At 32.9% G+C, this 25,388-nt stretch overlaps 1 protein-coding gene across 3 annotated transcripts in view; it reads right to left on the bottom strand.

Annotated features, from left to right (window-relative positions):
• Positions 1 to 25,388, bottom strand: part of LRRIQ1 (leucine rich repeats and IQ motif containing 1) — a 128,714-nt gene that overhangs the window by 77,707 nt on the left and 25,619 nt on the right. For all 3 annotated transcript variants that reach the window (XM_070755776.1, XM_070755774.1, XM_070755775.1), the window contains exons 11-15: positions 23,150 to 23,343; positions 21,402 to 21,529; positions 7,680 to 7,753; positions 5,096 to 5,189; positions 1,191 to 1,361 (exon numbers count right to left, since the gene is read on the bottom strand). In XM_070755776.1, coding sequence (XP_070611877.1) covers positions 1,191 to 1,361; positions 5,096 to 5,189; positions 7,680 to 7,753; positions 21,402 to 21,529; positions 23,150 to 23,343 — 661 coding nt within the window. The remainder of the gene's footprint in view (positions 1 to 1,190; positions 1,362 to 5,095; positions 5,190 to 7,679; positions 7,754 to 21,401; positions 21,530 to 23,149; positions 23,344 to 25,388) is intronic.

Below are 25,388 nucleotides of genomic sequence, written 5' to 3'. Positions count from 1 at the left end.
TATTACATTCTTTCCTGAGGCTCAGGCTCCCTTTATCTGACTGTTGTCTTGCTAGCAGTTCTTCCTCCTGACCCTCACAGCCATTGCTTCTGCCATCTATAGCTATGATTATTATGCGGAATGAAGATATTACAAGATGACTGAAATGTTTTAAGAAGGTACTTTATGGATTTTTCAAAAATTATTCAGCTTCTGTTTTTATTCAGCTTGTACATTTGCCCATGTGTGGTCTATATAGACACAGTACAGTTACAATTATATAATTGAACATATAGGTATTTCATACCTATAAAATGCAATATATATTAACAAATTAACAGAGTTGGAAGGGACCTTGCCGGTCATCCAGTCTAAACTCCTGCCCAAGCAGGAGACTCTATATCTGTCTCTACCTAAGATCGAACTCACAACCTCCTGATAATATCATACTATTTTGCATTATTTCATATATTACTTTTGTCCTACACACTGATTAGCCCTAACTAAGCTCCTTCAATAGGGTTACTAGATCCAAATAAACAGTTGACTACCAGATATTAGAAAAAAATTACTGATACAATCCATCTATTTTCCAATATCTAGGACTCTTCTACATTTGTGCAATTCAGATTGCACAAGCCTTCATTAGGAATCTTTAATAAAATACCCGTGTAATTAATTCTAATTAATTGGTGAACATAAAACAGTAGAAATGAAGAAAGATTACTTCATTTCATGTAAGCTCATGAAGGGTATTTCATCTGATCAGATTTCTAAAAGATATCAGAAGCCATTAATCAATGAACATTTAAAATAGACTTTCATCACTTGTCTACCATATTGTTATTCCAATGTATATGTTGGGTCATTCTTTGTCAAGAGGACCAGGTGACTGATTTTTGCAGCATATATGATATAAAAACAACATATATGATATAAAAAACATTCTATTTCTAATGAAATAAAAATGTAGATGATTGAAGGTGAGAAAACAGAGCTCTTTGTTTTCTCACCTTCAATCAACTTCATTTTTATTTCGTTAGAAAAAGCATGTTTTTATATATCATATATGTTGTTTTTGTGATGATTTCTTTTCAAATAAGGCTTCTATTTCACCTGGTCCACTTGACAAAGAATGACCCTATTAAGCATAATAAGCATCAAGGAACAAAAAACAAGTTAATTTGTTGAAATTAATTGTAAATACTTACAATCTAGTTGTAGCTTTTTTGTGTAGTGATACAATTTCTTGAATCTGAGCTTGACAAAATGCTGCAAATGTTTCTGATTTTGAGATTTTTTCATAAATATTTTCTGCACAACAACTTACATTTTCATCATTAAGTATTTTCAAAGTGGGCAAATTTTTGAGTAAGGAGCATCTTTAAAATGAGACAGAAACCATAACTTTAGCACAAGTTATCTTAGGAAGCATGGTACATAGAAAATCTATGACTGCAACCTCAAAGCATAAAGGCAACAATGTCTTAACTATACAGAATTTAGCATTTCAAAAGGAAAGGCACAATGGAGTTAAATACTGCTATTAATGGTTGCTTCTCCAGTTGATACTGGCACCTTGATGTTGGAGCTACTCCACTTATTAAATAAACCTTGTTTATTTATGAGATTTTTGCATATCAGGTAACTGAAGGGATGTAACACAGAAGAAAGATACAATATGTTCTCTATCATCTCAGATTGCAGGAAATGGGATAATGTCTAAAGTTAAAGGAAAACAGTTGAAGATTTTCCTCATAGCAAAAACACATAATGGAACCAATTAACTAAGGAGATGGTGGACTTCCCTTGATAGATATGTTCAAACAGACATTAGTTAGCCATTTGTTGAGGATATTTTACATAGGATTCCTACAGACGATACAATGTGAGTTGCATTTGATGGTCTATAGAGAACTATTTCCAATGATGATTCTGTAAGGATTAAGTAAAAACAATCTTCTTAACAGTGTCAACAGCAAAATGCCATCCAAAAAAAGGAAATGGAAAAAACCTGCAATTCAGTCCAATATGGAAAAGACTTACAGATTAGGGAATATTTTCTTGAACTGAACCTTTTTTTATCTCCAGGCTAGCTTGAATAGACTCTTATGCCAAGTTTCACAATCAATTATCAAAGAAAATTTAGACAAAATCTGGTCAAGAATTCAAAATACTTGAATAAAAAACCAAGCAAATATTTAAGCCCCACAAAATTAACATGATGGATTCAAATTTTGGCTGACTCAAATATCTTGTTTCAATATATATCATTAGAATCATAATTCCAAATTAAATCGAAAGAAAAAAAATCTAAAATCTGCATTTCCTTTTCACGAGTGCATACAGGTCAGATGGCAATGTTACATGAATAACTGTGAATATGCTGTTTGGAGATATTGGAGACAATGTTGAATAATGAGATATTCAAAAAGTGCCATATCAAGTTGATTAATGTTGGAAACCATGGTTTTTTAGAGCCATGGGATGTTAGATCTAGTTTTTCCAGCTGGGTTTCTGCTAGTGAGGGCTGAATCAATATTTCATTTAGTGAAAACTTCCTGGTGAATATTCTGTCACTTAAGAAGTTCTATTAATCATTACTGCAATGAAACATATTCCCCTTAGGAATGCTCAAACAGATCTTAGGGTTTAATTTCCAAAAAGTGATTCTCAGTACTTCAACTTCTTCAGTGTTATCACTGGCTGGACATGAAAGTAAGAAACCAATTGGGAATTTTTATAAGTAATTCCTTTGTTGGTATCAGGGGGTTATGTAAAGTTCATTGAAACATATTGCTTGCAGTTATTGTCAATGCTGAATTCAACAAATCCATACTTTATAGTATCCCATTAGATAAATTAATCTTTCTCTGATCATGAAAGCTCAAATGGCCAAGTAGTGTGGGAGGAACCTTGATGACTCTGGAATTTCAAGAGTCAATTAAAAATACATTAAATTAAGAACAATGCACCAATTTTTAAAAATCCTTCTCTTTCTCTCTTTAGTTACTTGCAAGAAATTAGCAGTATTTAAAGGAGAAGGATTTTTGATCTCATGGTTTAAAGGCTTTCAAGCTTTATTTAATATTTTCTAACTTTGCAATCAATGATTAAATTCCTAAGCACATATGTATAGCTAAAATGACTAAGTTTAGAAAAATAGATTTAGAAAAATAGAAAACTATGTTAGCCAAGCTCAATGGGGAAAAGAGATAATGGAAAAATAATCCAAAAAGCTTGGAAGCATAAGTATAAACAAACTGTAAAGCTAAATGAGGAAAATGGCAAAAACCCAATCCAGCTGCCAAAAAAACAACAACCCCAAAACCCACAAAGAACTTTGAATTATTTGAGAAATGAAATGAAAATAAACAAGAACAGGATAGAAGACAAATTATTAAGAATAGATTCTATCTATGATTACTAATGCTTCCATTTAAATACAATTTGTAGGGTACTTAAGGCTGCTAATCATCTGACAATTTATATTTCAATCTTACCAGTTAATACTGAACTAGACAGAATACAAATACAAGTTTTTTAAGTCTTTAAAAACTCAAAGTGAGTTAATTTCTACTTCCAACATTCTATCTTCTACAATTTAGCATAGCATCCTCCCCTCCCTCCTCCCCCCCAAAAGAAACACAAAGGTAGAAAATAAATATGAATGTTGAAAAAGACAAATGTATGATTATTCCAATCCAAGATTATGTTGGACAAATATCATATCAGACTGAGCTAAAGTAAATTTAAATATAGCAGCGTGAAACTATTATGAGTGTATTAAGAAACCTTAGAAGCATATTAAGCTGAACTGGAAAAAAATGAACATCCAACTATGAAGAAATCCATGAATAGAATATGGAAAATAGGATTAAAATAGTATATTTTAAAAGGTTAGGAAACAAAACAAAATAAATGTATAGAAATCCAATAGAAATTAAAATTTGTTATATATATTTAATACAATTTGAACCCAATTTGTTTAAAATATCCTCCTAATCACAACACAGGTCAAACATAAGTTGTCCCAACTTTCAGAAAAGAATAAAATATAATCAGTATGGAAGCAAAATAACACAAATATGAATTCTGATAATAATAAGCAGATGTAGTTTCTAAAGAGAGAAATGTAAATAATTCCATGTAATCTACCATTATTTAATATAGCCAACTAACAAACAAAACAAATGTAAAGCAAAGCCCTTGCCTTTTCTTAAGTATGCACATGTTGGTAATTCTAAACTATCTCCAGAAATTGTAAATTATAAGAATAATGTGAATTAATCTGCCCTCATTAATACTTCAGAATTATTTTATGCTGCCAGTGATAGAGTGCTGAAACAGGATGAACTCATTCCCATTGAAATCAATAAGAAAAAATGGACACTAAACATTGCTGATTTGTCATTAAAGAATGCTCATTTCAGAGTAACTGATATTACATCCATCCTACAGGACAACTTGGTATGTGATAATTACTATAACCAATCATAACTGTTAACAGATTGCTATATACCTTATATATTTACCTTAAATTCATGTTTTACCCTAAACCTCTCTAGAAAAAGGTTTTTGCGACATCAGATCATCATGTTTTTACTGTTATCTTCTTCTAATTATTTCCCTTTTATTTAAACTGTTATGTGGAATCTTAAAGTTCCAGGAGAATTTGATGAGATTTTTTGAATGACTATGGATGAAAAAAAACCCATTTACTCAAACAGAGTAAGGGGGAAGCAGAGCAATTTTTCTAACGTATTGGTGAAAAGGCAGGGCTTATTTTCCTGTGAAAAAGAATCATGGCTGCCATTTTGGAAATAAAGATTCTGAGGGTTATTATCTTTTAACTAACAGATTCCAGGACTTGAAAAAGTTTGAAAACCCTGATCAAATCTACTTCTATAAAACATCCAACAAGTGAAAATATTTTGGAAGATGAAAAGACTTTCTCAGTGTTTATCCTACAATGTAATCCATTATTGGAATATTAATAGAAATTAAATAAACCAATATTGTTCTATTAATATATCAATAATAATATTATTAAATGTTATATAACAAAGCTATCCACATGTTTATATCTCATACCCAGTTTCTCTTATGTATTTACCTCCAGTTGTCTTCTTGAAGAAGAGGATTTCCAAGTAGGGATAGTTCTCTTAGGCTATCACAACTGTCAAGGCATTGAATGAGAGTCTTCAGGTCTGCATTTGTTAAGAACAAAACAAATATCAATAATTATAAATATAAATATATTAACAGGGATCACAGCAAATAACTATCAAATACTGAATACAATGAAATCTTTACATCTAGGAGCATACTTTTAAGTGTCTTTAAAGGATAATGAAATGAAATCCCTAAATTTTAATGTAGTGTACTGTACTCTACAATAACACTGCAATCATTGGAACCATTTTGGTCAAAGTTCAAAATGTAATAAATGACATTGGAGGATTCAAGATCCTAATTTGGGATATTTTCTATTCCAAATTTAACATTCCATTATATGGTCTCCTCTTTAAAATATGTTGGCATCATAATTGTATATAAATGCTTTGAAATACTGAATGTTGCCCCTTCAGACTCTTTCCTCAACTGACACATCATTCATCAAGTTTGAAATTTAGATAATACACACAAAAAAAACACACAAAACCCCACATTATTCAATCTATACCAGAATGGATAATTAAACTCAGAAATACAAGGAACCGCCTTCTAAGCTGAACAATAACATATATTTTAAGATGATTAAGGGGTGAAGAATAAAGTATGGAATAATCAGAATACTTTCTTCTACTTTTAAAATATTCTTAAACAATATTAAATTTCACTTACATAATTATAATTCACAATATACAAGAACCATTAGTAAAAATAGAGTTAAAAAGTATTAAAACCTTGGCTCAAATCCTCTTAACTATAAATATTAGACATTCTAGAATACTAATTTTAAATCACAACTGGACCCAAAATTTTGGACTGTAATTCATTGTAGTCATAAGTTGAGGCACCCACACAACTAGACCTGATGTTTGTCCCAATTTTTTGACTGTTTTTATGGTGGAGGTTAAGAAATCATGTGGTTGTAAGTTATTAAACAAATCCATTCTCTTAAATGGCTGTCTTGTTAGAACCATTAAAAAAAATCACAAATCACAATCACATGACTGCAGAATGTTGCAGCTGTTCATAAAAGCAAGCCAGTTGTCAAATGCTCAAGAAGCCGTAATGTGGAAACACCACAATGTTTTATGATGGCTGGAAGTGCTTTATAGGCCCTAAAGCACTCTTTCCAAGGCCTTAACTTCAAATGACCATTAAATAAATGGTCATAAACTAAGGATACCAGTAAAGTAAACCTCCACCATGGTTAAAGCTAAGAGGAATGTTCACTGTTAAAAAATGAACAACATATGATTCTGGCTGCAAACTGAATTTTAAATAAATGGAAATAGAAAAATAAGCTTAAGGGAACACTCAGGTGACACATCCTAGATATCTGAATGAATGAAATATTCTCATTGAATGTTCTGTACAAAATTGAATGTGTACAAGAACATGTGATATTGTCAATTAAGTGTTGCTTCCTAAGTAGACAGTTTGATTTCACAGAAGTTTGATTTACTTGGAGTTATATTGTGTTAAGTGTTCCCTTTTTTTTTGAGCAGTGTATGTGTGTGTGTGTATGCATGTGTGTGTGTATGTATGTATATGTATATGAAGGTCTTGGCATATTCAGGTTTCCTCTCCTGTAAGTTTCATTCCTGGCAATGTTTCAATGAGGTCCCACTCATCATCTTCAGGCTGGTGCTTTCAAACAAAGTCACCCTAGCACAAAGCCGAAAGCACCAGCCTGAAGATGATGAGTGGGACCTCATCGAAACATCGCCAGGAATCTCTGAAACTTACACGCTAAGACCTGTAATTTACCTGTACCCATGAAAATCTATGAATATATATATGTATATGTATATGCATATGTATATGTATATTTGTTTTCGTAGATTTTCATGGGTACAGGTATGACGGTCTTGGTATATTCGGGTTTCTTCCCGTGTAGAATTTGGAAATTTCTGGTGACGTTTCGATGAGGTCCCACTCATCATCTTCAGGCTGGTGTTCCTTGTTCTAGGGTGAACACCTACCTATATACCTACACACACACACAAAATGTATATATGCACTGCTCAAAAAAATAAAGGGAATACTTAAACAACACAATATAACTCCAAGTAAATCAAACTTCTGTGAAATCAAACTATCCACTTAGGAAGCAACCCTGATTGACAATCAATTTCACATGCTGTTGTGCACATTCAACTTTGTACAGAACAAAGTATTCAATGAGAATATTTCATTCATTCATTCATTCAAATCTAGGATGTGTTTTTGAGTGTTCCCTTTATTTTTTTGAGCAATACACACACACACACACACACACACACACATATATTATTTATTTTATTTATTTATTCAATTTTTATGCCACCCTTTCCCTTAGACTCAGGGAGACTTACAACATGTTAGCAATAGCACTTTTTAACAGAGACAGCATATTGCCCCCACAATCTGGGTACTCATATATTATATATATATATATATACATGTTAGTAATCAAACTCACATATGGTTTATAATGTGGCATTGGAAACTGAAAATATTTTTTCCCATTTATCTTGTAAACTTACCTAGTAAGCAGTTGTTGCTTATATTTAGTTTTTCCAATGACACATACGAACAAAGAGATATAAGTTGTGTCAAACTAGAAGAAAAAGAAGAAATCAACTAAAAGTTTTATAGACATTTGTGTTAAACCAATCCTCTAAGTCAGTGATGGCGAACCTATGGCACAGGTGCCACAAGTGGCACGCAGAACCATATTTGCTGGCATGTGAGCCATTACCCTAGCTCAGCTCCAAAGTGCATGAGAGTGCTAGCCAGCTGATTTTCGGATCACCAGGAGGCTTTGGGAGAAAGTCCCTGGAGGGTGGGGGGTAAGAGGGCATTTTCGTCCTCCTCAGGCTCCAGCAAAAGCTTCTGGAGCCTGGAAAGGGTGAAAAACGGGCCTACCGGGCTTACCAGAGGTTGGAAATGGGCTGTTTCAGGCCTCCAGAAGGCCTTTGGGGGGGCGGGGAGGGCAGTTTCAACATTTCCAGGCATTGAATTATGGGTGTGGGTACTTGCATGTGTGCAACAGCACACGCAAACATGCTTTCGGCACCCAAGGAAAAAAAGGTTCACCAGCACTGCTCTAGGTGCTAGCATATAACAGGCCAAACGTAGCCAAAATATCTCTGGGACCGCCTTCTGCCGCATGAATCCCAGCGACCAGTTAGGTCCCACAGAGTTGGCCTTCTCCGGGTCCCATGGACTAAATAATGTCCTCTGGCGAGACCCAGGGGAAGAGCCTTCTCTGTGGCGGCCCTGACCCTCTGGAACCAGCTCCGTCCGGAGATTAGGATTGCCCCCACCCTCTTTGACTTTCGTAAACTACTTAAAATCCACCTCTGCCGTCAGGCATGGTGGAACTGAGATATCTTCCCCAGGCTTATATAGTTTATGTATGGTGTGTTGTGTGTATGTTTTTTAAATTATGGGTTTTTAGGGGGGTTTTAATATTAGATTTGTATTGTACATTGTTTTCTATTATTGCTGTGAGCCGCCTCGAGTCTATGGAGAGGGGGGGCATACAAATTTAATTAATTAATTAATAATAATAATAATAATAATAATAATAATAATAAAAGTCATTCATAATTTCTTACCAATTTATAAATTGCTTATTAACTGCCTTAAATTGTGGATATTTTCTTTAAGTAGCAAGGTAACATTTTTCAAGCTGACAGCAATTGCATAAGAGCTGCAGTTTTCAAAGTAAGAAATGAATAATTTTCTTAGAAATGAATAAAGATGCTTCATAGACTAGACTAGAGGAAAATGTTCTTAACTAGGAAAAAAATAATGCCAAGATTGCAACAGGTTTATTTTACTTGAAGAATTAGAGCCAATTTGAATAGTAAATATCCTGGCTAAGTTTCTACATACCATCTTTCCTGATGTTGCCTGTTTAAAAATTCCACCAGGTGAAAAATATGAATATAAATATGAAAAAGAATAGAATAGAATAACACTGGAAGGGACCTTGGAGATCTTCTAGTCTAGCCCCCTACTTAAGCAGGAGGTCCATTTCAGACAACTGTTTGTCCAGTCAATACAATAAAAATGTTCAGATCTCTCTCTCTCTCCATATACACACACACGTGTGTACACATATATACACACAGAGAACAAGAAATACATAGACAGACAGATAAAGGGATAACAGTTGTAGATTGGTGGTTTCCAATTATATATATTAAAAAGTATACTGCAATAATTTACTTTTTCTTCAGGGGAATTTTTTTTAACAATATAACATCCCAGCTCTTTGTGTATTCTTAATCTAAAAGATGAAATAATTAATCTTTCCACCATCAAATACTATTGATTGGCTTCCTGATACGAAGTGAGTAAATGGCTTCCCTGATATACTAGTATTTGTAGGAAGACTCACAAAATATAACTAATTCTTATGAAATAAAACTCCAATATACACTAACTTGATTAAAGTTACTGTATGTCACACAACTCCATTTTCCCATTTGCCTATTACTGGCAGTAGTTCTTCAAAAGGTTTTAAATAAGCAACTTAAAAACTAATAGTGTACTATTTAAATTTGTCATATTAATACTCAAGTATTTTATTTGCCACTCAACTTTGAAAGCTATTTTATTCATCAATTCTATTTGATCTTGTATTTTTATATTTTTTATCAAGATCTTTCTTTTTCGTTTGCTCATCTTAAAACCTGCTGATGTATCAATTTTTTATGTTTTTCTAATACATCAATTCCCTTTAAACTTTCACCATTGGCATAGTTTCTCAATTTGGAAGGTATTTTTTTATAATCCTTATGCTCATAATCCTTTCATTTTTTTAATGTCTCAATTTAATATTTCAAAAAAGAAGAGAGTTTAATAGGCAACCTTCTCCTATTGAACTACTTAAGATCACTAAGGATATTTTATGTCTACTGTGAGATATCAATTTATTTTATCCATTTTACAAATTCTTTACAAAATTCATTTCTTCCAAAATTTTGAATACAAAGTCCAATTCAAATTGTTCAATGTTTTCTTTGCATACAATAAATGTGTTCAAAATATTTTAAAATATCTAGCACAATTCTATGTTTTCTTTTAACTATTTTAGATAAAACCCCATATTCATGAATAAATTCTTGTAACATTATTTATAATCTATCAACTAGGATCAGTATGAACAATTTAAAATAATTCAATAATTATGCTGGTCAAATCCTGTCACTCTTTGAGTATTAATGCTAAATTTCTACATCATCAATGTGTTGAGCATCTTTCCACTGTTAAAATAAGATTCATCATATTTTGCAAAAGTTGCGTCATAAGAGCCTGATGATTCAGAATATCACGCTGTTTATTCAAATCTCATCACATTTACTTTGATGAGAAATAGTTATCTTCACTGGGCTTTTCTTTATTATTTTCTTTTTGTTTTTAATCTTATCTGAATAGTCTGATATACATGTCAGATATACATGTCAATGATAAGAAGAAGAAAAACTGCGGCATCACGAAGCTTAGTACCGGGAATAATACATGCATTAATGGGAATAAGGAGATCGCTGACCATTTCAATAGCTACTTCTGTTCAGTTTTCTCAAAAGACACCTTACAAAATAATACTATAGAGGGATATAGCATTGCTTCCAGCTGTACGGATTCAGCTCCAGTGATCTTAGAAGCCGATGTCTTAGAAGAACTTGAACGATTAAAGATAAATAAGGCAATGGGTCCAGATGGCATCCACCCCAGAGTTCTTAAAGAACTCAGATCTGTCATTGCTACCCCCCTGACTGATTTGTTTAACCAATCCTTGTTAACAGGAGAAGTTCCTGAGGATTGGAGAATGGCCAGTGTTGTGCCTATTCACAAGAAGGGCAGTAGAGAAGAAGCTGGTAACTACAGGCCAGTTAGCTTGACATCAGTTGTAGTTAAAATGATGGAGACTCTACTCAAAAAGAGGATAAATCAGCACCTAAAAAACAATAACTTATTAGACCCAAATCAGCATGGCTTTACTGAAGGCAAATCATGTCAGACTAATCTCATTGATTTCTTTGACTATGTCACAAAGGTGTTGGATGAAGGTGGTGCCGTGGATATTGCCTACCTGGACTTCAGCAAAGCCTTTGATACGGTTCCACATAAAGAGCTGATAGATAAATTAGTGAAGATTGGACTTAATCCCTGGATAGTTCAATGGATTTTCAGCTGGCTGAAGCGTAGACATCAGAGAGTTATTGTTAATGGCGAGTATTCTGAGCAGAGTCAGGTTACAAGCGGTGTGCCACAAGGATCTGTTCTGGGTCCTATTCTTTTTAATATATTTGTGAGTGACATAGGGGAAGGTTTGGTAGGGAAAGTTTGCCTATTTGCCGATGACTCTAAAGTGTGCAATAGGGTTGATATTCCTGGAGGCGTCTGTAATATGGTAAATGATTTAGCTTTACTAGATAAATGGTCTAAGCAATGGAAACTGCAGTTTAATGTTTCCAAATGTAAAATAATGCACTTGGGGAAAAGGAATCCTCAATCTGAGTATTGTATTGGCAGTTCAGTGTTGGCAAATACTTCAAAAGAAAAGGATTTAGGGGTAGTGATTTCTGACAGTCTCAAAATGGGTGAACAGTGCAGTCAGGCGGTAGGGAAAGCAAGTAGGATGCTTGGCTGCATAGCTAGAGGTATAACAAGCAGGAAGAGGGAGATTATGATCCCACTATATAGAATGATGGTGAGACCACATTTGGAATACTGTGTTCAGTTCTGGAGACCTCACCTACAAAAAGATATTGACAAAATTGAACGGGTCCAAAGACGGGCTACAAGAATGGTGGAAGGTCTTAAGCATAAAACGTATCAGGAAAGACTTAATGAACTCAATCTGTATAGTCTGGAGGACAGAAGGAAAAGGGGGGACATGATCGAAACATTTAAATATATTAAAGGGTTAAATAAGGTCCAGGAGGGAAGTGTTTTTAATAGGAAAGTGAACACAAGAACAAGGGGACACAATCTGAAGTTAGTTGGGGGAAAGATCAAAAGCAACATGAGAAAATATTATTTTACTGAAAGAGTAGTAGATCCTTGGAACAAACTTCCAGCAGTTGTGGTAGATAAATCCACAGTAACTGAATTTAAACATGCCTGGGATAAACATATATCCATCCTAAGATAAAATACAGAAAATAGTATAAGGGCAGACTAGATGGACCATGAGGTCTTTTTCTGCCGTCAGACTTCTATGTTTCTATGTTTCTATGTTTAGTAAAAGTAATAATCAATCAACAAAAGGCCTCAATTATTGTGGCCTCTCTCTCTCTCTCTCTCACACACACACAAACACAAAAACACATTTCCTTTTCTACCGGTCCATATATAAATTTCCAAGCTAGTTAATAAAATTTTAGTGTAAATACACATATTTTCAATCTGTTCGACAACAAATATCTCCATTTATTTATTTATTTATTTATTATTTAGATTTGTATGCCGCCCCTCTCTGCAGACTCCATACCTATGTACCATAAGGTTTGAGCTTAGATCACCTAAAGGGATGATGACAAGACTGAATAACTAAATTAAATTAAAGGAACACCTCTCAACAACTAAAAATAGATAAGAATTTATCAGGCACATAGTTTTGTTGTGGCAGTTAATGATATCCCTTTTAAGCACACATCTAACTGAAAAATGAGTTATCAATAAGATAAAAACAGTTTTGAAATATTTAAACTGCGTACAACATTTATAAATTTGGAACACAGAAATAAATGTAAAATCCAATTTATAGGAAACAAGATAACAAAGAAAGCATTGTAACAGGTGGTATTATCTATCTGATATTGACTGGTCTCCAAAAAACCAAATAGGGTTAGACATGATTAGTATTTGGGTGGGTGAACACCAGGGGATTTCAGGGCTGAAGTCAAAAGTGGGTAGTTGAAAACAAAGAAACAAAATGTCAAATTGTTTCTATATTCTGCTAAGAAAACATTGTAGATGAAAACATTAACACAGATGTATCTGTGTAATCTACACCAGCCAAGCTCAATTTAAAATAGCTGTAAAAGTATAATACTATATAGCCGTCAAAATATATAATACTACATAAGAAAATTATGCACCACTATTTATTTTCATTTGACAAATCTATGAAGAGAACTGCAACTAAAGGGAAATACAAACTTCTTTAAAGTATAGTTACTCCAATAGGTTGCAGAACAGATGAAGAAAAAGAGAGGAGACAATCTATTGCTTCTTCAGTCTCATTTGCCAGTCCCTCATTTGAGGTTTTCCAGGCTGATACCTCCACAGGTGGCTTGATTGTTTCTTACAGAAATCATAAAATTATACATTTAAAAATGTGTTCTATGTTTGTTTTTGTTTATCCCATCCCCATCTTTTTCTTGTGCATCAAGAGCCCAAATGTAGGCATTGTTATTCTACTATTCCTTATCTGGAAGATTTTTTTTTAATTTTAAGGTAACAAAAACAGCTATTTGGGGGGGGGGGTGAAAGAAGGGAAGGAAGGGAGGGAGGGAGGAAGGAATTGAAATATGTTGTACTAAACCTGAATATATACAGAAGGGGTTTTTTAATTGTGTCATTGTTTTGGTACCATGAGAAAGTTCTTTATCAATGTTTGACTTAGATTAACTATAAATCAGATGGATTGAACATCACACATTTTCTTTTGTATTTATACTTCTGTTTATTCTACAACGGTGTCATATTATCTATTGTTTCTAAATGTAATTCTGCATGTGTCAACTATTAAAACTGCATTTTGTTTATTTCAGATATATGAAGTTTTATCAGAGCTGAAAGGAATATCTCTAATCTATTATTCTAATTAAATTTTGTTAAAAATTGTACAACTTTTTCTTACCTCCAATTTGTAGAATATACATAAAGTTTAAAACCAGTCTTTTGATTTTCTAATAACCCCTCACTGATTTTCTCAGCAAAAATAACTCTCAGTAATTATCTGCTTAAAATATATTTAAAATTCATTCTTACCTATAAGAATCAATTTTAAATATACTTTAATCATGAATTCTGGAAAGTAGATTCGGGGAGATAGGGCAACATACTTTGCATATGATTTGTTATTTAACTGATACTTAGTTTTGATAAATGTTACTACATTTCCCAAATCTGTAGAGAGAAACTAATATAAATGGAAAACTATACTTATGGACGATGGAAACTTTTTTTAGAGGATAGATTACAAGGCAATGTTTGTGAGGTGTTTCAGATACAGGTCAATTTATCCTCTCTTTCCAAATGTTGTATTTACTCCACTAGAGTTAAAAATTCAGATTGAGAGTTTATAATTTTGGACCGAACAATTAACAGTAATGTTCAGCAAAGTGTTTAATGAAAGACATCCATTACTAAAAACTTAAATTATGGCTATCATGAATTATAGAGGCTTAATTACTTGGAGCAGTTTGGCAGCTGGCAATTCAAATTTTGATTTGATGGTGTTCCTAATTATGGTGAGTGTACTACTTATTTGTAAAATAAGTATTATCTATGCAGTAAAATTATAGACCAAGGTAAAATAGAAAAACTTAATTTGAGTAACTATCTGCTTGGTAAATTTCACATCATATATTACGTTTTAATAATGGCATTTAGAGCAGTGCTATGTAGAAAACTCAATGGTTAACCTGTTTTTTAACATAAAATTCATATTTTGTGCTCTACTTTAAATAATAAGATCCTTTTCAGCTTGTCATTCTATAGTTTCCTTTTCACTGGCGGTCTTTGTCCTTTTCTTTTTTTTCTTTTAAAGGAAAATTCAAACCAGAAAAACAAAAGACATTACAGAAAACTTAATACCACTTGACCTTGTCCCACTAGCCCTGGGCTTTAAAAGGATATAAATTACAAAGAAGACACAAAACCAAAAAGATTCCAATAGCTTCCTTTTTCTGGTATCATTTAAACTCAAAGCACTTACAGAAACTGGACAGTTAGCAACACAAGTTTAAAAAAGTAAAATTAAAATATACTTGAAATTACACATATGCAGATGAGAAAAAATGTTTCTTAAACTCTACAATAAATATATTAAACATGCCTGGGATCCAAAATACAATTACTGTTTGCCTGCTTGATGCCAGCAGGTTTTCCATGATACTAACATTCTTTTAAAAAAAATGAAATTTAAATATTAGACCTTTGAGGTTACTTGTTACATTATTAATAATGATAGCATATTCATTTTAACAATGAATTAAATATATGAATAGAATAATTTATAAAATTTAAAAGGCAACAAACTTTTATTTTACAAAAAGGAATACAGTAAACTAAAATGTATTTTATTTTGTATTCCACTTAACACATTTTGCGAAATATTCAGTAGAGTAACAATTCAAATGAATATTTTAGTTCAAATTCCAAGAGATACACACATAGTTAAGGCTTCAATGTTAGTTCAATTTCTAAGTTGAAGATAAACCTCACTAAACCTCGTTTTAATTATAGAATTGTAAGAGGCAATATTGCTCTTTGATTCTATCCTCATAGAAATAAACAGCATTTCCAATAGAACGCTATCATTTCTTGAACGCTTCCCTCTGGTTAAGTGGTTTTTGCTGAAATGAAGACCCTTATTCGCAAATACTCAATCAGAATGAACATTCCTGTGACTTAAATATATACAGTATATTATATAGAATACAGAGTAAAAGAGCAGATTGTGATCTTTTTTTGATATTTTTTTTGGTATTTCATAGAATTGTAGTATCAGAAAAGTGACCTCAGAGCTTGTAGTAATAATAATAGTAATAGTAACAACAACAACAACAAGAAGATTTGGAATGGACCTTCGAGGTCTTCTAGTCCAATGCCCTGCTTAGGCAGGAAACTCTACACTACTTCAGACAAATGGTTATTCAACATCTTCTTAAAAACTTCCAGTGTTGGAGTATTCACAACTTCAGGAGGCAAGCTGTTCCACTGGTTAATTGTTCTAACTGTCAGGAAGTTTTCCTTAGTTCTAAGTTACTTACTTATTTATTTATTTATTTATTAGATTTGTATGCCACCCCTCTCCGTAGACTTCCCTCCTTGTTTAGTTTCCACTCATTGCTTTTTGTTCTATCCTCAGGTGCTCTGGAGAATAGGTTGATTCCTTATTTGTGGCAACCCCTGAGATATTGGAAGACTGCTATCATGTCTCTCCTGGTCCTTATTTTTATTAAACTAGATATACCCAGTTCCTGCAACCGTTCTTCATATGTTTTAGCTTCCAGTCCTGTAATCATCTTTGTTGCTCTTCTCTATAATCTTTCTAGAGTCTCAAGATCCTTTTTGCATTGTGGTGACCAAAGCTGAATGCAGTATTCCAAATGTGGCCTTATCAAGGCATTATAAAGTAGTATTAACATTTAGTGAATAGGTAATCCCCCATTCATTGAGGACAGACATGGCAAAGCTTTCTCTTCTTCATTCAGTCAGGCAACCATTAAACATACCTGTGAAAGCCACATCTCTTTTTCAAGCTGCTGAGAGAGGCTTGGTCAAAGCATTTCCTTTCTCCAGAAAGATAGGCAGTACCAGTGGAAAGGTTGCCAAAATTAGAAACTGCAACATGCACTTGAGCAGGAAACAGGCATGGCCAAGGTCATAGCCAGAAGGGTCACCTACTAATATTGTACTGCTCAGTACAGAATCCACTAAAACAATACTTTTACCTTAGGGGTATCTTGAAATAATTGCATAAGAGTTTTTAAAAAAAATGAAAACTTCACCACACAATTCACTTCTCGCCTACAAAATCATATTTTACAAAATTTACAACAAAATGGTAGGATAGCAACTGAGTTGTGTGTATAAAAATTTTCTCCATTGTAAGTACATTGTGCGGTACCTAAAGTTCAAAAAGCATTTTTGCCTCAATGACAAAGAGAAGGGATACTTTAAAGCATTTTTAATAAATGGCAATTCACTTTGTGTTTGCAAACCTAGTTAAGAACTCACAACTTCAGGTGGCAGCATGTTCTACTCACCAACAGTCAGAAATTTCCTCTCACATTCTAGCCTGAACCTTGTCCTTTGCACTTTTTACTAAGAGGTTTTGCTTCTATTCTGTTCTTCTTAAATAATCACTCCTATTGTATTATAACATTTCATAATATTTAAAGAAAGCTATCGTAATCCACATCAGTCTTATCTGACTGACTTTACTGAATGCCTTCAATTTTATTTCATAGGAATTAATTTCTGAATTTCTGAATAAAACTACTATTAGCAGGGTTCAGGATGAGATTTTTCCATCTACTAATGTCATTGAAAAACCCGTCAAATTGTCAATAGAAAAATTCAATGTATGATGGATTTACTCTTGCCTGACAAATGCTAACTTCTGAGAACTACAGACCACAAAGCACCAGCTATATGGTAAGCTGTTAACGATCAGGATATATCCTAGTTCTGCCAAGGGGTAGCAGCAGTTATGCACATACTATTTCAGTAACTGATAACAAGGCTAATTTAATGTGTTTATATATTACTTTCTCTAAGAAATAGTAATGTTAAACTATTTTTATCATATTGATAAAAGTAATCGAGCTTGCAAATATAAATATAAACAATATAAAATGGTAAATCTATTTAAGACATATTATTCTAGTATGTTATTCATAAGAATTCTGAGGACCTATTGATTTTTAGTCCTAAGTTTGTTTAGCACAATTGTGCAAAAGAATTGAAAAACACAGCATGAGGAAAGATAAGAATTAGGTTCTTAAATTAATTATCTGCACAAGATGATTATCTGCACAATAATTATCTCAGTAATTGAGAAATTCTAATGAAAAGATTCTGGTTTTTATTAACAAAAATTGATATATGCAATTCTTATTTATGTATTAACATACACTACCATCTAAATGGAATCTTAGTTATTGCATTCTTGCAAATTTAGAATGAACTGGAATCAACTGTAGCATTCAAAAAGATAATTGACTTGCTGGATCCAAATACTGATTTGTACAGTATTTGGGGCCAGCAAGTAAACATAATAGATTATAGTTTAATATAGTATGCAAACAGAACCATAAACCTTTGAAACTATTTTCTATTTGGAAGAAAAAGTCTCTTGTAGTGAGTTGTATATAAGTAATTCTCAATATTCTAACAATGATAGTGAGTCAAATGGAGGTATTGTCCATTTGTTTGCATTTAAAATATATTTGGAATGTCAGCAATGTTCCCAGAAATATTTAGGCATTACCAGTTGAATTATATTATTAAACTTTATTTGGCATCACATTAACATTTAAAATGAATTTTTCCTAAACTAAAGGTGAAGACTTGTTTTATTTATTGCTTGCAAATTTGACTTTCCCATTTGTATCTTTAATTGTAAGAAATATATGAATTCACAATCCTAACATTAATAAGGATTTCCTGCAATCAACAAAAGAGGAAAAGACAGTCAATGCACACTCTTGAGAAAAAAAATCCCACAACTGTAGGATGAAAGCAAAGGAACAGCTTTTCTTTCAACAGCTTATTTCATTACATTCAGTACTTTCTGCATAGAACATCCAATCACTTAAGCAATAGACAAGCATATGGAGCTGCTTAGAACATAGTCATATTGATAAAGCAAGTACAAATATCAGCTACTGATGTTACTTTTTTACTGCTTTAATCAGCATTTAGCTCATATTGTCATCCATTCTAGCTATATCTACAGTCATGGCTATTCATTTTGTCCTCATTCTCACATTTGCCTAAATGATTTATGTTAAAGATGTTGACACATAGAGCAGACTTAAGGGAAGTTTTTGCTACTAGAAATGTCAGCCAGATATCTGTTTAGTGATTATGACAAAGTGCTTCCTTCCACACAACAGGAAGTACTTCACCAGCTGTCAACTGTAACACAGAGCATCAAAAAGAATGTTATGGGTGTGTGTGTATGAGAGAGTTTCATGGACTAAAATATATAAAGCAGCCTATTGCTTGGTAGCACAGCATATAATTTATATCCAGAAGATCCTGGGCTCAAGCTTTTATATTTCCAACTTTAAAAGTCTGAAAAAGAAGACCTGGAAAATATCCCTGTCAGAAAAATGCATCCAAATCTGTTTCTTTTCTTCAAAGGATGTTTTGTTCATAGCATAAAAAAAATAAAATAGATAAGAAAGACATTCAATAATGTTCAATACAAAAAAACATTTTTTTAAAAAAAATAGCACTAAGTAAAACCTGCCTCTTTCAAAGATTTTTGAGACTCAAACTGCAATCATATTCTGTTTGAGAGTAAACCCTTTTGAATTCAATTTGATTTACTTCAATTCTATGCACATTTATTTGAAAGTAAGCTATATTTTGCACAATTGGTTCTCTGTCTGAATTGACATCTTAGATTTGTGCTGTGAATTTTCACGTAATGACAAAAGTTGTATTCCATCAACCCATCATAGATTTTTAGTTCCAAAAATCAAAGTTGGAAGAGTGTCATTAATTTGTTTTAAAATGCAGTTTTAAAATACATGACAAGATGTATTTCAAATATTACAGTGATAAGGATTCTAAGTCTACAATAAAAGATTTCGATGGACCCATAACCCAATACAATTTTGATTATGACATATTAATTAAAATTATGGAAATCTGTTACTGTGGTAAAGATGTTAGTAGTAAATAAATGAAAAAGTAACACGAACCATGATTTATTTATCATAATATAGATTTAATTTCTATAGGACTCCCTATTTAATCAAACCAGAGTAGATTTTTTATTTTTGTACATAAAAATTCAAGTGCTAAAAAAGGTAGGTATGTTTTATTTCCAACGAAACCAGGACCTGCTTCATATTTCTATTTTTATCAAAGATATCTAGTTACTGTATGTTTGGAATATAAAATGCACCCTTTTCCTCATAAAAGAGGCTGAAAATTTAGGTGCATGTTATACTCCAAATGTAGCTTTTAGTAAACTTTTTTCCAGCCCTAAGGAGGTGCCAACATGAACTTCCATGCTTTGCTGAGCAATCTTCCCTTTGCCTGCTTCTTGTATTGCTGCTCCCTCTGACAATCAGCTGAGCCTTTTTTTTCAGTACTAACAAGGTGCTATTAGTGAAGTGATCTGTGCTTTGCTAGCAAGTGATCTTCTGCCTTTTTTTCAGTGCTAACCAGGTGCTAACGAGTGATCCTCTGTGCTTTGCTAGTGAACTAATCGAGTGATCCTCTGTGCTTTGCTAGTGAACTAATCGTCCCTTTGCCTCATTTTCTCATTGTTTCTCTCTGAACAGAGAGAGAAGTGGTGTTTTAGAAATTGTTTTTTATCCCTAACCAGGGGATAAAACTGCAAACTAATGTATTGACCAGTCTCAGGTCTAGCCAGATGAATAACTGGTAGGCAGAGCCGGGGTAGTACTTTAGTTAGAGTACAGCACTGCAGGCTACTTCAGCTAACTGCTAGTTGTAGTCCAGCAGTTCAAATCTCCCCACTAGCTCAAGAGTGACAGCCTTCCATCCTTCCAAGGTGGGTAAAATGAGGACCCAGATTGTTGTGGGCAATATGCTGATTCTGTAAACCATTTAGAGAGGGCTGTAAAAGCACTATAAAGCAATATAAAAGCTATTGCTAAATGCGATTGGTATTATTTTTGCCCTATTTTTCTCCCCGAAAACTAAGATGTGTCTTATACTCTGGTGCGTCTTACACTCCAAAAATACAGTAATTAAAATCCAATTTTGTAATTTATTTCATTTTATAACAGACAATTATAGAACAATAGCTCAGATGTGGATTAACAGAAATCACTTAGTAATAGATATTACTACATTGCTTTACAGTAGATGAGTCCCTTTACCACATTTCTTACTACTCAATTAGATTTTATGATAGTTTAACGTCTAGCTAAAAAGCCTTACTTATCCATTTGGCATTAGCAAAAAATAATTCTATACAAAAAAAGCAGACTACGCAGATCTTGCCAATCCTGTTGGTTTATATCAAAATCTGTTATTTCAGAGTTAAAATACATGAAGCTTCAAAAATAACTGAAAGCTAAGCATGATCTTCAGCCTAAAATAACTTCAATGTCATATACTAATGAAAACTTGCATTTTATATACTAATCATTGAAATCCAACAAAAGCTTGTAGCTTCATTCAAAGCTGGATGCGAAGATGTCAATAACTTGTGTTACCATGCTAGCAGTTAGCAGAAAAATGTAGGATACTAGTCTCTTTTTTTGTAACTGCTTTCTGCCAATAAAATGTGTTAATGTTACCTGTTTTGTGAGATGAAAAGTATCTGTAGCAAAGGCAGCCAGTAGTCAGCAAATTTTTCCAATCTGGATATGTTATTGTCTTCCAAGTATAATTCTCTTAGCAAAACATGATTTTCCAACTTGGGTAACTAAATATAAATTAGTAATTAACAACACAATGCAAGAGTAGCTTAATTTTTTTCCTCCATAAATAATCTTATGTACTAATTTATTTAATGGAAACCATTGCATATCAGTTATAGCAGTGTTTTTCAACCAGTGTGCTGCGGCACACTAGTGTGCCGCGAGACATGGTCAGGTGTGCCGCGAAGCTCAGAGAGAGAGAGAAAGCAAGAGAGAGAAAGAGCGAGAGAGAGAGAGAAAGAACAAGAGAGAGAGAAAGAAAGCAAGAGAGAGAGAGAGAGAGAAAGAACAAGAAAAGGAAAGCAACAGAAAGAGAAAGAAAGCAAGGGAGAGAGAGAGAGGGAGGGATGGAAGGAGAGAGAGAGAAAGACATAGAGGGAGGGAGGGAGAGAGAAAGAAAGCAAAAAAGAGGAAGGAAGGAAGGAAGAGAAAGAAAGGGATGGAGAGAGAGAAAGATGAAGGGAGAGAAAGAGGGAGGGAGAAAGAATTAGAGCGAAAGGCAGGAAGAGAGAGAAAGAGAATTTTTTTGTCGAAATTTTTTTTAGCCCCCCCCCTCCCCCGTCGCTCAATGTGCCCCAGGGTTTCGTAAATGTAAAAAATGTGCCGTGGCTCAAGAAAGGTTGAAAATCACTGAGTTATAGGACAGTAATCCTAAATACAATTATTACAGCAAGAAGCTATCAAATTCATAGTTTTGATTAAGTCTCTAATATGAAGGCGAAGTGAGGGAAGCATGTATTTCATTAGAATACCACTGAACTACTCAAATTTCAGAGAAAGGTATACCAGTTTCCTTGGTTATCACAAAAATAGTTTAGAGACACTTTAAAGTTTAAGCATGATGCAACAACTAAATTTACTGAATCACTTCTATATGAAAGCTGAATTTTTTCTCTCCAAGATACAAATTTCCAGCTACTACACATAAGAGAATATTCCTTATCTTCAAATATTTGCCCCGTTCAAAATTTTTCAGTTATTTGATATGCTTTTGACATTTAATCAAAAACATAAATTGTATTTTAATTATCACACAGAAGTTCATATAAGAACATTATCATATTCCCAGTTTGTTATCCGACTTCTTTTTGCTTGCTGTGAAATTCATGACATACTCAAACACGTATTAAAAAAAAATAAGGGAGCACTTCTGGCAATAGTAGCTAGTGAAAGGATAATTTATATACTGTGCATGTATTTGTGTGCACATGTTTCTCTTTATAGATTTATGTCACTGGGTCTACAATATATGTCTGTCCTCAATTCTTTTTACTCACATGTCTGCTTACATCTTTACCTCAACAAACATATTCAGTCATACTTTTTTAAACAGTGCTGCTGTAATATAAATCATGACATAAAATGGAATTCTGAACCATACTTTCCTTTTGAAGTAATGAGAAATGTTACTTGAAAAATGAAATTGTACAAGTCCTTTCCAAGAGAATAAAATACCCCCAAATTAAGATAAATGTGCCCTGTTTTCTAAACAAGGAGTTTATTTTTTTAAAAAATTTTTTATCTACAAATAAAGGAAGAGTGCTTTTTGATAGGGAATTATTGGACTTACTCCTACACACACTTTTAAAATAATTTAGTTTTACCACAGAACATCAAGTTTTTACCTGATTGAGATTATTTCCTTGTAACTTCAGAATCTGAAGAAGGCCACAGTTTTCAATGCCTTCAACATGAGTGAGATGATTAAAAGAGCAATCTAGGTATAATAGATTTGGAGTAGCAGAGAGTCCTTTTGTACTGATCAATTGATTGTGATCCACAGCCAGTCGCTGGAGTTTTTTCAATGTCTCCAAGCCTCCTAAAAACAAAACAAAAAAATCATAACATATAACATATTGAAATTAGCTGTATTTGATTAATTTATTTACAATGGTATACTATTTGGTTTATATATTTATATATATATATATATATAATAAAATATGCTTATAACATAAAATACTATCTTCCATACTATGATTATTATTTAAATTCTCTCTTTAAATATTAGCTTACTACCTGCACACAATGAATTTCATTTTCTAATTATTGAAATTATGTACCATTATATTGTTAATGAAAAAACAAAATCATTTCTTTAAAATTTATGTTTTGCCCCTCAACAAATTCTTATTTCACATTTCATGATTAAAACTTAACCAAATTGACAACAGTAAAGAAAATCAGTTTGATTTTTGTTATCTGTACTTTGTCTGCATAAACCCTCCAGACAGGTACATCCTAATCACATTAGATTTGATGACTGAACCTGACTATATGGGAAGAAATCTACCACACAGTCATTATATTACAAAACAATATAACGTGTGTGTGTGTGGGGGGGGGGAGCATTTTATAATGGATGCTGAATGCTGAACAAAGAAAGAGGAAAAAAGCGTTAATATTTAAGCTAAAAACTGAAATATTAATTTTCAGTATACTCTATATGTTTTACTTGTGAGAAAATAATTTTAGAAGTGGTTCTGATTTTATCCCCCAAAATTGCACATATTGTCTCAAATTGTCTCAAATGAAAATAGCTTTAAAAGCTAACCAGCACCATCTAGTGGATTAATAAAATATAACAATATAACAAAAATAGTCATTTAGATTCAGTGGATGTTTTAACCATTTCATCTGAACATCCAGTTTAAAGGGGGGGGGGGAATGAAAATACCAATGCATATCCACAGACACTTCCTGAGATGATATCACAACAAATATATTCCTTCTATTCTAATGTATTGGTTAGGATTTCTACACAAAATAGATACTCCTCAAGGTTTATTTTGAAGATCAAGATAAATAAGATTATACTTTATTGCAAATAATTAATAAAAGACATGGGGAAAACTTTTCATTGTGCTCCTAACACAAAATAATGTTGTCTCTCAAAATCATTAAAAGGGGCTACATGGGTGAGCTCCATTCTACCATGTTACATTTGTTTTCTGCAACAAACAGCACAGGGAACCTTTGGGTGGATCTTCAGAAAGAAAATCTTGATATTTGGTACTGATGAAAATTAGCTGATAAAATGTTGCTTTGAAGAAATTCAGTACTCTCACATATATGCTATTTTAAAAATAATTTATTAGAAGTACAGTTGATAGATTGATCACATGTCTTTAGAAATTGATTTCTTTAGACATCTTTTCCGAATAAATAGGTTTTCTTAATAAACATATTTTATCACAATTCTAAGGTCCTTTCTTTAGTTTCAGAGGATTTAGAAATAAGAGACTCTAGAAATTAGTTAGGTGACTAAGATATTATTAAGCCTTATTTTAAAGGGACAGTTTCAGCATGTCTAGTACTGTATAACTTTTGGAAATTCTATTTAGATATGAAAGAAGTGGAACGAAAGTACATTTTTGTGTGATTCCATCAGTGAAGGGCTGCAAAAACTTTTACTACCACACTGTGGGCATGGCTTATTTTGTGGATGTGGCTTGCCAGCCATGTGACCAGGTGGGAGTGGCTTGATGAGCATGTGTCCGGGGGTGGCTTAAAGGTCATGTGACTGGCTTAAAGGTGGCCAACTTGATGTCAGTCACATCAAGGGTTTGGGTTAGAGTTTATTATTTATTTATTTATTTGTTTGTTTGTTTATTTATTTATCTATTTATTCAACTTCTATGCCGCCCAATCCCGAAGGACTCAGGGCAGCTTACAACAGCAGTACAAATATAAGAATAAATACAAAACAGTAAAAGAAGTCGAATAGTTACCTGAGGTTAAAACATAACAAACTAAAAAAAACATAAAAAGTTATTATAAAAAAAGAAAAAACCACACTTTTTTAATACATACACACCATTCTTACAGTTGGCCATCAAGCTGTGAATTTAGGGCCCCCAAACC

This window comes from Erythrolamprus reginae, chromosome 6 (genome assembly GCF_031021105.1).
Source record: "Erythrolamprus reginae isolate rEryReg1 chromosome 6, rEryReg1.hap1, whole genome shotgun sequence".
NCBI lineage: Eukaryota > Metazoa > Chordata > Lepidosauria > Squamata > Dipsadidae > Erythrolamprus > Erythrolamprus reginae.
Note: the sequence above shows the minus strand (reverse complement) of the source record. Positions and strands in the feature narration are given on the sequence as shown.